This window comes from Mus musculus, chromosome 5 (assembly GCF_000001635.26).
Source record: "Mus musculus strain C57BL/6J chromosome 5, GRCm38.p6 C57BL/6J".
Classification (NCBI taxonomy): Eukaryota; Metazoa; Chordata; class Mammalia; order Rodentia; family Muridae; genus Mus; species Mus musculus.
Window position 1 is genome coordinate 76,851,480 of NC_000071.6, and position 12,276 is coordinate 76,863,755.

At 49.7% G+C, this 12,276-nt stretch overlaps 1 protein-coding gene across 15 annotated transcripts in view; it reads left to right on the forward strand.

Moving 5' to 3' along the window:
- Cracd (capping protein inhibiting regulator of actin) overlaps positions 1-12,276 on the forward strand; it is a 215,926-nt gene that overhangs the window by 193,851 nt on the left and 9,799 nt on the right. For 12 of the 15 annotated variants that reach the window (XM_006535003.4, XM_017320926.2, XM_006535010.4 and 9 more), the window contains 2 exons: positions 3,456-3,638; positions 4,852-7,675. In XM_006535003.4, the coding sequence (XP_006535066.1) occupies positions 3,456-3,638; positions 4,852-7,675 (3,007 nt within the window). The remainder of the gene's footprint in view (positions 1-3,455; positions 3,639-4,851; positions 7,676-12,276) is intronic. The other 3 variants (XM_011249480.1, XM_030254579.1, NM_001163793.1) reach the window with 1 other exon arrangement.

Below are 12,276 nucleotides of genomic sequence, written 5' to 3' on the forward strand. Positions count from 1 at the left end.
TAAACCAGAGCAACCAGTGGCAGAGGTTGAAGCAACTGTTTCCATGGCAACACAACAACTAGACTTCTGAGCCCTGCTCCTAAGAACAGCCATAGTCCCATAATGCCTTGGGAGTTTTAGACAGTGATAGTTTCCCTATATTCAAACAGATCTTGTACTTCAAGACACTGTTAATCCGTTGAGAAGGGCACTCTAGGATGCCCGTGGATACTCAAGACTGTTAGGAAGAATCTTCTATTGTGTACAAATGTCAAAAACAAACCTCAAACCCAACCCTACCTTTCATTGCTTTTACACACACTCACCTTTAATATCACCTTTATTATTAATTTGTGTGTGTATGAGTGTGTGAGAGTGTGTGTGTATGTGTGTGAGTGTATGTGTGAGTGTGTATACATTAGAGTATATATGTGTGTATATGTGTATGTGTGTGAGAGTGTGTATGTGAGTGTATGTGTGAAAGTGTGTGTATGTGTGAGTATGTGTATATGTGTGTGTGAGTTTGTATGTGTGTGTGAGTATGTGTGTAGGCAAGTGTGTGTAAGTATGTGTGTATGTGTGTGAGATGGTGTGGGGGAGTGTGTGTATATCTGAGTTTCTATGTATGTGTGTGAGAGTGTGTGTGTATGTGTGTGTATGTGTGTATTCGAGTGTGTGTACATTAGAGAGTGTATATGTGTGTATGTTGTGTGTATATGTGTGTGAGAGTGTGTGTGTATGTAGATGAGTGTGTGTGTAAGTATGTGTGTATGTGTGTGAGATAGTGTGGGGGAGTGTGAGTATGTCTGTGAGTGTGTGTGTAAGTATGTGTGTGAGATAGTGTGGGGGAGTGTGAGTATGTCTGTGAGTGTGTGTGTGAGTGTGTGAGAGTGTGTGTGAGACTGTCTGTGTGGTGGGTGGGTGGCTATGCTTATGCATATGCATAGAGAGGATGTCAAAAGCCCCCCTCTCTCACTGTGTGTCAGTCTCTGGAGACAGGGCCTTTTCTCTGAACCAGGAGCGAAGTTGACTGGCAAGCCCCAGTGTCCCTTCTGTCTCTGTCCCCTACAGCCCTGGGTTACAGACACATGAATGGTTATGTCCCGCTACTTACATGGGTGATGGGATCTGAACCTGGGTCCTCGGACTTTCCTACAAATCATTTCCTCCCACGTGGCCTTGGGAGTTTACCTGCCATCTAAGACACCTAGACCCTTCACCCAGAGCATGCGTCCTGCAGGGGCTGGGTTTCTCTGATAAGAATCTTCATCCCTCTTGGGGCAGGCCTTCTCTGAGGAGACTGCAGGGTGACAGTGACAGTGACCAGCTCTGCACCCATGAGGGGGTGGCTCTGAACAGTACCACTACTCAGACACAGACGAGGTTCAGTGGGGATGTCTAGAAACAAAGCCTAACACAGATCTCAGCTTTGAGTGTCCCACCCTGACTTCAGTGTGTCACAGTGGCTCTGTTCCGCAGCCCCCCCCCCCCCCCCGCCGCAACTCCCCCTCCCATCACGTACCTCTTCGGGAAATAAATGTTTAATTCGTCTCTGAATTTTATATCTGTTATAAGAACAATCATAAACAATTGAAAGCTGGGGCTTGGTGAGATGGCTCAGCAGGTAAGAGCACTGACTGCTCTTCTGAAAGTCCTGAGTTCAATTCCCAGCAGCCACATGGTGGCTCACAACCACTCGTAATGAGATCTGACGCCCTCTTCTGGTGTGTCTGAAGACAGCTACAGTGTACTTAGGTTTAATAATAAATAAATCTTTGGGCCGGAGCAAGCAGGGACTGAGCGAGCGGGGTTGACCGGAGTGAGCAGAGGTCCTAAAATTCAATTCCCAGCAACCACATGAAGGTTCACAACCATCTGTACAGCCAGTGTACTCACATGCATAAAATAAATAAATAAATCTTTTTAAAAAATAAACAGAGCTGGCCTGCCACAACCCCTGCCCCACCCCACCCCCACCCGCATCTGGCCCCTCCCTATGGCAACACCCTAACCTCCTCCTCCTTTGGCTGCAGAGGTTAAGCAAATATTTAACCTCTTAAGAGGTTAAGAGGAAATATTTGTTCCATACTTCTTAGTTCCTGAATTTGTACTAATTAGTTTTTGCTGATTAGAATTGTATGCTTATTTGGTCTTTTTTTTGTGAATAAATATGGAAGGTAATTGCAAACCTCACAGACTTTACACATACCACAGTGCACAGTTCACAAGCCCGACCCTGTCCAGTGCTGGCCTTTGTGCACAGAGCTAGTGGTGAGACACTGAAAGAGCGGCGAGCGCCCCCTGCTGGACACTGGCATGGGCGCGCTTTACACACCGGATGTCTACATTCTCATAGTTACTGGTGTGGCTTCCTACCGTCATTCAATGCATCTTCTTAGACAGAGGCCGAACCATGGCTGCAAGCTTCTCTAGATGTGTGAAGTTTGTCTAAGGCTTCGGTCTTTTTTTGTAAAGATTTATTCATTTTATGTTTTGTTCATGCGTGTTTTGCCTGTGTGTATATGCATGCCTGGTGCCCATGGAGGTCAGAAATGGCTATCGGATCCCCTCAAACTGGAGTTACGGGTAGTTGTGGGCCACCATGTAGGTGAGCCCAGATCTTTACTGTTGAACCATCTCTCCTGCCTCTTAAATTATTTTTTTGAGGCAAGAGTCTCCTGTAGTCCAGGCAAGCCTTGAACTCAGTACATAGCCAAGGGTGACCTTCCTGATTCTCCTGTCTCTATCCCCGCAAAATGCTAAGATTACAAGTGTGCCTCCACGCTGGGGTGGGAAGTGGTCTCTTAGTGAAGGTGTCTTTATTCCAGAACTGCAGCTCTCCCAGCTTCCTCTCGGGAATGACGCTTACCCCTGGGCCGTGTTTTTGCCACTTGGTGATTTCTCACCAGAGCACTTCATTAAATTTTTTGCGAGTTTTGAGTGAACATGTCAAAACATTTTTAAACTTTTAACAATACTCATATTCTCTGACAGTTTCATATGCGTATCCGTATCTCGGTCATACCCATCCCCCTCTCCTCCCTCCCCCCCCCCCGCCCCCAGCTTCTCCCATTACTATCTCCTCCCTGCTTCATCCCCTGTCCCCTGCTCTTTTTACACAACCTACTGAGGCTTGTTAGGTGTCCCCCATGCCCATAGGTGCGGTGCCCTCTCTTGTTTCTCTGGCCGGCTTCTGTGCCCCTTTATCCTCAGCAAGCAAAAGAACCCCCCCAGCTTTCTCCCACCTCAGAAGCTATTAAGGAACTGGCTGTGATTTTTCAAATTTTTGTATTGTGGACTGAATTTGACTCAAAAACAAAAAATCGAAACAAACAAACAAACAAACAAACAAAAAAACACACATTCCTTGGGCTAAGCCGGGGCAAACAGAGCCTAGTGGGTAGTGCCTTTGTGGGCTTTCCTCTGGGTCGTATTCTGATCCACAGGGCCGTTTTATATCTTTCTCTGTGCTGTAGGTTGCTCCAGTTAAACCCTCTCGGCCAAAAAGGCACTTGTCTTCCGCCGGCACCATCGAAAGTGTCAACCTCGATGCCATTCCCCTGGCCATCGCTCGTCTGGACAACAGTGCTGCCAGGCACAAACTCGCCGTGAAGCCAAAAAACCAGAGGGTGTCAAGGAAGCACAGGTGGCTTGCCCAGGTGGGTGGCGTGGCTCAGCAGGTAAAGCAGGCGCCCTTCCTGGCCGGGCCCTAATTCTACCTTCCTGTTGTGCGGCAGTAGAGAGAGCCATATAGTACATTCTCGTTCTTTCCCCATCAGGGACTTGAGTGTTCGAAGTTTATAGGGACCAGGCGGGTCGGGTCGCTTAACCTCTGCAGCCAAAGGAGGAGGAGGAGCTCAGGGTGTTGCCTATAGGGAGGGGCCAGATTCGGGGGGCGGGGGTGGGCGGGCAGGGGTTGTGGCAGGCCAGCTCTGTTTAGCCAAGGTTTTTTAGGGTTTGGCCTTCTAAGTTTCAGGAGACAACAGTAAAATCCAACCCCCCCCCTTTTTTTTTTTTTTTTTTTTTTTTTTGCTCATCTTCCTAATGCCAGGTTATTGTTTTCCCTGGTATTAATCCAAACTAAGAGAAATAAATTTGGAAATGGCAAATGGAGGGTCTAGAGGGCAAAACAAAATATATTCTTTTCTCTGTTCCCTCTGCTCCTCTTGCTTTGTCTAACCAGTGCCTACATTCACCAGGGAAGGAAAACATTTTGACTCTCTATATACTGTTTTATCCTATCGGACATACATACGATAAAGTTTAATTCCTAAATTAGGTCTGCTAAAAAGATTTACAGCAATAACGGATTAGAACAATCGTAAGACCTACGGTACTAAGTCATCCGAACCGTTGTTTCTGGAGATTCAGCTGCCCTGAGCATTCAGAAAGGGTGGGAGTAAAACCTTTGAAAAAGAGGGATACATTTGTTATCACTGTCATTGCTGTGACAAATATCTGACAAAAGGAACTCAGGGGAGGGTTTACTTTGCCTAACGGTTTGGGCGTACAGTGTCCCAGAAGTCATAGCAGCAAGGCAGCAGTCACATTGTGTGCACAGTTGGGGAAACAGAAGGCGTAGCGCTCAGCTTGCTTTCTCCCTCTTTCTCCTTCCAAGACCCCAACCACCCACATTTAATCTGGGTCTTCCCTACCTCACGCTGTTGTGGAACCACCCAAAGGTGCAGTTCCATGGTGATTCTAAGTGCAGCAAGATTAACAACGAGGGTTAACCATCAACGGGCCGCTGCAAGGGCTGCTGTGTCTATACTCAGGACCACCTGCCCTCTGGATGTTAAGAGCGCCGTGCCTGGCATGTTGGTTAGGGAGGTGTGGGAAAAATGCTAATCGCGCTTCCCTTCCCAATGCCAGGACCGACAGAATGAACCGGGCAGCTTTGAGAGTCAGTCCTCCCTGGACCAGAACGGGCAGCTAGGAGAAGACAAGCACATTTGGCACGGAGAGGAACCAGAACCTTTGGAATCCCACGAAGAGAAAAGACTGCACGAAGAGTATTGGCGGGAACTTGAAGCCAAGTGCAAACGACAAAAAGCCGAAGCCGCTGAGAAGAGGCGCCAGGAAGAGCAGAGGCGGCAGGCGCTGGAGAGGAGGCTTTGGGAGGAGAGCCTCAGACAGGAGCTGCTGGAAGAGGAGGAGGAGGGGGAGGAGGAAGAAGAGGTGAAGGAGGAGGGGGAGGAGGGCGAAGAGGTGGGCCTGCAGCCACGGGCAGGGAAGGTACCTCCAGAGGAAGGGCACCAGTCTGGTCCGGAGGAACAGCGCTGTACAGAGCAAGAGCTGGGGGGAGCCGACGATCCCGCCCGCCTGGAGGCAGAAGAGCGCAGGCGTGAGCAGGAAGAGGCCGAGAGGCAGGCGGAGAAACTGAGGCAGCGCGAGGCTGAGAGGCAAGAGGAGGAACAGAAGCAGCGCGAGGCCGAGAGGCAAGAGGAGGAAGCGAGACAATGCGAGGCCGAGAGGCAGGCGGAGAAACTGAGGCAGCGCGAGGCCGAGAGGCAGGAGGAGGAAGCAAGACAACGCGAGGCCGAGAGGCAGGCGGAGAAACTGAGGCAGCGCGAGGCCGAGAGGCAGGAGGAGGAACTGAGGCAACGGGAGGAGGCTGAGAGGCAGGAGAAACTGAGGCAGCGCGATGCTGAAAGCCAAGAGGAGGAACTAAGGCAGCGCGAGGCGGAGAGGCAGCGCGCTCAGGAGGAGGACGCCAAGGGGATGCTGCAAGAGGAGGAGGAGGAGGCCAAGCGCATAGAAGAGCTGAAAGGAAAGGAGACACCAGAGCCGCTGGTGGAGGAAGGTCCGCAGAGTCCAGAAGGAGAGAGCCAGCCTTGGCTAACGGACGATGCTGACCAGCGAAGCCCACTGCAGCGGGACCTTGAGAAGCCAGGGGAACGGGAACGAGAAGACCTGGAATCCGCAGGGCAGAGAGAGATCGCGGAGGAGCCTAGAGGAGAGGGCGAGCCGGCCGAGCAGAGCGGAGACTTGGACGCGCACTGCGGTGGTGTGGACGGGGAAGGGAAAGAAACCGCTCAGACAGACAGTCCCCAGCCGCAGGAGAGACAGATGGAAGGAACACCGGCCCCGGAGGAGAATGAAGCTACTGCGGCAGACATAGACCGGAAGGTGGAGGAGCTCCGGTGGCAGGAGGTGGACGAGCGGCAGACCATGCCCCGGCCCTACACATTCCAGGTTTCCTCTGGGAGTAGGCAGATTCTCTTCCCCAAAGTCAACCTGAGCCCGGTAACACCCGCTAAGGACGCGAGCTTGGCCCCAGCGGCCCAGGAACCGCCCGCGCCCCGCGGTGCCGCCTCACACGCCCTGCCATCAGCGCTGAGCATCCCACACACGGCCATTTTGGTCACCGGAGCGCAGCTCTGCGGCCCGGCGGTCAACTTGAGCCAGATCAAGGACACAGCATGTAAGTCCCTCCTGGGGCTGTCAGAAGAAAAGCGCCCTATGGACGTCCCCACTGTGGAGTCCAGGGCCGGCAGTGGGAAGTCCAGGCCTGCCCCAGAGTCACCAAGCAATGCGGCCGCGCTAGCCGAGTGGGCTTCCATTCGATCCAGAATCCTGAAGAACTCGGAGGGCGACCAACGTGGCGACAGAGAGCCGGCCAGAGCCGGGGACGAGCCAGTGCCTCGAGCGCGGTGCGATTCCCGAGGGAACGTGCGCAGGACGCCGCCAGTCAACGCCAAGTTCTCCATCATGCCTGCCTGGCAAAAGTTTTCGGACAGCGGCGCAGAGACCTTCAGACAAAGCCTGGACGGGGAGAGCGGAAGGAAAAAGCCGGGGCTAGCACCCAGCGAAGAAACAGCACCCCAGCCTCATGCAGCGGCTCAGCAAGAGGTAAGCCAGGAGCCACCAGACACCACAGACGGATGCAAATTTGCCAAAGACCTTCCATCTTTCCTCGTTCCAGGCCTGCCTTCTCCGCAGAAAGCTGCGTCCCGCACGGAGTCCACGACCACTTTGGACAGCGAGACCACGAGTGACGTGGGAAACCCAGACCCTGCGATGCCAGGAGGCGAGGAAAAGGCCTCGCCCTTTGGAATAAAATTGAGAAGGACCAACTATTCCTTGCGCTTCCACTGTGACCAACAGGCCGAACAGAAGAAGAAAAAGAGGCACAGCAGCACAGGAGACAGTGTGGGTGGGGCCACCCCCGCAACTGGGAGTGTCTCTGGAGAGAGCGAGCCTGAAGCCACGTTCCTCAAGCATGGCCCATCCCTTCCCCAGGAGAGAAAGCCAGCCCTATCCCCTCGGAAGGACTCTGCTGAAAGCCATTCTAGCGGTCACTATGTTGCTGTGGCCCAGTCTGGTCTACCACCGGCCAGTGGCCAGACCCCAGCTCCAGAGCAAGACAGGGCAGTAAGCAAAATGCCATCCATGCAGAAGCCGGCCCTGGCTCCCAAGCCTGCCAGCCAGACCCCACCTTCATCCCCACTCTCCAAACTGAGCAGACCCCACTTAGTGGAGCTTCTTGCTAGGCGAGCTGGGAAGCTCGACTCCGAGCCCAGTGAGACTGCCAAGGAGAGCAGTGATAACCAGCCACCCTCACCATCACTGCCCGAGGAGCTGAAGGGGCAGAAGAGGGATGAGAAAGATGTGCCAGAAAAGAAGCCTGCTTCCCCACCTCTGCCAGCGGGCCAGCAAGAGAGACCTTCGCTAATTCCTGAAACAGGTAGAAAAGGTGTGTGGCTGGGGGTTGGATGTGGCTTCATTCGATGGGGAGGGAATTGAGAGGGAGCCCACGGGAAACTGGTTCTGGGAACACCTCAGTTAGGAACAGGTTTGCCCCCAAATCAGTCCCTTTACATTTTATACATTATTTGAATTGGAATGTGGTCCCAGTTAAACGCAGATATTGTTAGCCAGTCTGTAGAGATGATCAAAAGTAGAATTTCCTTGACCAGTGTCTGCCCTTCAGTCTGGGTAGTAGAGGCAGGAAGGTAGAGTTCCAAGCTCTGCTGTGCTAGGTTAAATGCAACTTAACATCCCTTTCCGCATACTGCAGACTTTCCATACAGAAACGTCAGAGCCGGCTGCCTCTTTCTTCATATTGAACATTTGAAGCAGCTAAATTGGCTTTCGTGCCTTTTAAGAATGCTCACCTAATCTTCCCAGAGACAAAGTTTGGATGGTGGCCAGGAAATTTCTCCTTTGAAGTGTTTAGGTGTGGGGTGGTTTCTGCTTCCTTGGGAAGTGTTAGTTTGTTTACTTACCTTCATGAAAGCCCCTCAAGTCCCGCTGTGCCGCGTTTGTGCTCGAGTGTGCTATTGCCAGAAACCATAGGTGGATGTGGTTACATTTCTGCAGTGTCAGAACTGATCAAATAACAATAAAGTCACAAGAGACATCAGTTTTGGTGCTAGCCATTGCCAAGTTGTCTCTACTTTCCTTGGGTTGGCCATTGGCAAACCAAGATCTCTTATTCCAATCCTAATTACTGATGTTAAATCTCATATCGCAGATTACACGTCATAAAGTAAATACATGCACATGTGTGCATGCACCTGTGCTATGGAGTACCTATAAAATGTTAACTCTCAACAGTGTTCCCGGAATCCTGAGAGGACTTACTGGAGGCAGAGAGCCAACACAGAGATACAGAGTAACCAGATAAGAAAACAAGAAGAAAGCCAGTAGGAGGGGCCAAAGAGATGGCTCTGTAGTTCAGAGAACTTGTTGCTCTTATAGAGGACCATGGTTGGATTCTCAGCATGGCACCTCACACCTCTTTGTAACTCCAGTTCCAGGAGATCCATCACCCTTTTCTGGCCTTCATGAACTACTACTACTACTACACACACACACACACACACACACACACACACACACACAGGACTACTGCCAAGGGAGCAGGGTTTCAGTTAACGAAGCCTCAGATCTTAGAGCTGAGTCCAGCTGCAGAAACAGCTGTAGGTGAAGAATCACAGAGCCATGGGAGGGCTTCGGCATCTTTATGGGGGACAGGTGAGCAGGCTGGGTCCTTCTTCCATGTGATCCGTTCTATAAATCCTCAGGCTTAGTCTTTTCTAAGCTGATTTTAACAATGCCCATATGTTCCTAATCTACTGGTTGATCGATTTCCAGGCGGTTCGTTTTGCTTTTAGGAAAAAGTGTATCTGTCTGCCTCTTGGGTAGTGCTGAACCAGGGATGTCTAAATGTGTGCGTAGGATGCAGGACTATCTTACCTCTGCATTTGCACTCAAAATGGAGTCACCTAGGGCAAGCCACAGACTGAGAGCAACTACAGTAATGATATGGAGTAACTTAGGTATGGCATAGCAGGGTCTCAACAAGTCTTTCCCGGTTTTATTTTTACTTTTTAGCAGGTTGTTGTTGTTGTTGTTCTTACCTGGTCAGCCAGTCAGCCACGCATTCATAAGTATGGGCTCCAGCAGCCCAAGGCCATTCTTTAGTTCTGACAAAGTGTGCTTCTTGGGCTGTGGCAGGCTGGCACTCCAGTTGAATCCAGGTACCTTTCTCTTTAGCACCTTTCTTCTCCACTTCATCCATTTCAGGAAGCCATCTCTAATCTTAGGATGCTTAATGTACCCAACATGCAGATTCATTCTCTTGACAAGAACTTTGCCCTTGCCGGGAGCTGGTGGCACACAGGAGGCAGAGACTGGTGGATCTCTGAGTTCAAGACCAGCCTGGTATACAAACTAAGTTCTAGGACAGCCAGGGCGGCACAGAGAAACCATGTCTTGAAAAAAGAAACCAAAAAAAAAAAAAAAAAAAAAATCTTGTCCTTGATTTTTACCAGTTTACACCAGTACCAACAGTATGCTGGGTAACAGCGTAGACTCTTCTAGTTTCGCTATGGTAACATTTATGAGGTGTGACTTTTTAACATTATCTGTCCTCTTAATGTCTACTGTATTGCCGCAGACCCTCTGGATCCCTGTGTCTGCGTGGAACAGGTCTCTGGGGCAGGTGGGCAAAGCGTCGGATGAATTGACAGACAGATGCACACAGGAGAGGTTGTGTTGAATCTGAATGTATTTTTCAGGTCGAGCATCAGATTTTTTATAGTACAGAGAATACAAGGGGTTGCAAATCACATCAGGCAAGGTACATTGAAGTTTACCAGATACTAAGGAATGACATCGAAAGGAATTGCAGGAGCCAAGTAAATGTTTACAATAGAGATAAGCAGTCCTGCCTAGGATCAGCCTAGTGACAGGCAAGAATTTCACACTTTAGTGTTAATAGCACCAGGGGCTTTTACTCTTGGCAGGCCTCAAGAATAATGTAATGTCACAGACCCCTAAATTCCTAGGCCTTGCTAATTCTTATCTGGAGAATCTCCATTTGTCAGGAGAGTATACCAGCTTGCTTTAGGTATGGAATGTAGCCTGTACTAAAGATTTCTATCTCAGTGAGATTCCCAGGCTCTTTCTGCAGACCAGTTGAGCCACTGGCTATTAGTTACTGTCTATTGTAATGCTTAATTAGTTACTGAATAGGTTAACTTCCTTGCTGCTTGCTCACATGATTCTAAACTCGGCAGCTTCTGGGATCTTGGAACACTGGGTTTAGCTATGTCAGAATTCAATCTTAAAAGGCACTTATAATAGGATAATACTAAGAGAGAGCACGTGGATCCATACACTAGACTAACTCGGGAATGGAAAATTAATGTATGGGTTAGAGAGAACGCCAGACTCCAGGAGGAGAGCTTCCTTGAAACTCTTTTGCCTCATGAGTGGCTTTTAGGCATCACTGCCTGACAAGCTGACTCGACCAGAGTGCCGTGGCACTGTATCACCCATCTCATAGTTGTGACCAGAAGAACAATGCCATGTTTTCTAACTGGCCCAGAGAACATATTTAGGGTGCTTATCCTCTCTTCCCTTTTTTGCCATTTTGGTGAACCTACTGAAAGACGGTGGTGGTACATCCCCAAAGAGCAGTCCTCTCTAAATGACCCATCTGCCCCACTTGCTTTTCTGGGTGGGCATGAAATGTTAATAGTAGCCTGTAAATTCTTGCCTGTAGTGACTGCTGTTTGAAGGGTGAGCTCATTTTCTCATTTGGATATTAGCTCTCATGCCTGCAAAGTCCCTATCAGCCTTTTCTCTTCTCCAGGAAGAGAAAGCTCATTTCTCTTGGACATACCTTAATTTTCTCTCCAAAGCTATTACCACCCCTGTCGTCTTTCCTGGTGTTCAGATTTTGGATTGTTAGACTCAAAATTAAATAGGCTGGCCATAGGGACTCAGGACCCCCAAGAGCAAGTTCTTAGCATAGGGGAGGATTATTTGCCCCAGAGGGACAAGGGCAGGGGATACGAGAGGACAGGAGACAGAGGACAAGGGAGAAAGGGGAGGGGGCAAGGGAGAAGGGGGAGGGATGTTTGTCTCAAAGAACAAAAGACTATCTCTGCATAGAGAGAAGACAGGTATGGAACATAGGATGTTTATATAAATGGCAATTTATAAAGGTAAAGGAGGAAACCCCGTGTTAGGATGAGGAGTTTAATTTTAATTGGGCATGTTAAATTAGGTAAGCCAAAGCCGGGTGTGGTGGTCCACGCCTTTAATCCCAGCACTCGGGAGGCAGAGGCAGGTGGATTTCTGAGTTTGAGGCCAGCCTGGTCTACAGAGTGAGTTCCAGGACAGCCAGAGCTGTACAGAGAAACCCTGTCTTGAAAAACCAAAAAAAAAAAAAAAAAAAAAAAATTAGGTAAGCCAAAAGGGGCCTTTTGATTGCTTGATTTCAATGCTTTGCTAGCTGGACCTTGGTAGTCAGCCTCAGGAGGAGGAAGGAGCCACATAAGGGAATGGACCATGGTTGGCTAGCTTTTGGGATATAATGTGTTTAGCAAGGCAGGTGGGAATGGGAAAAAACAGGCAGGGCCCACTAGAGACATGCTGACCAAACTCACGCTGAGTTCCTTCAGCATAAATGCCTTTGATCCCAGTACTTGGGAAGTAGAAGGAGACATGTCTCTGTGAGTTAGAGGTGAGCTTGGGCTACCTGGCCGTTTCAGGCCAGCCAGCCCTGGCTGGGTGGTTAAGAACTCACAGTGCTCTTACAGGGACCAGAGTTCAGTTACAGGAACCCAGCTAGTGAGCCCCAGCACAAACAAGCAAACAAACAAATAAAAATAAATGGCACCTCTCTTTAGTGGAGTTTTGCTAGTCAACTGCTCTAGGCCAGGGCAGACCAAACGTATTTGAATTCCCCGACAGATTAAAAATCACTAAGCATAGACTGTAACTATTTCTTGATTACATACATGTAGAACCATCATCACTAGCTAAAACCTCCAGGATATT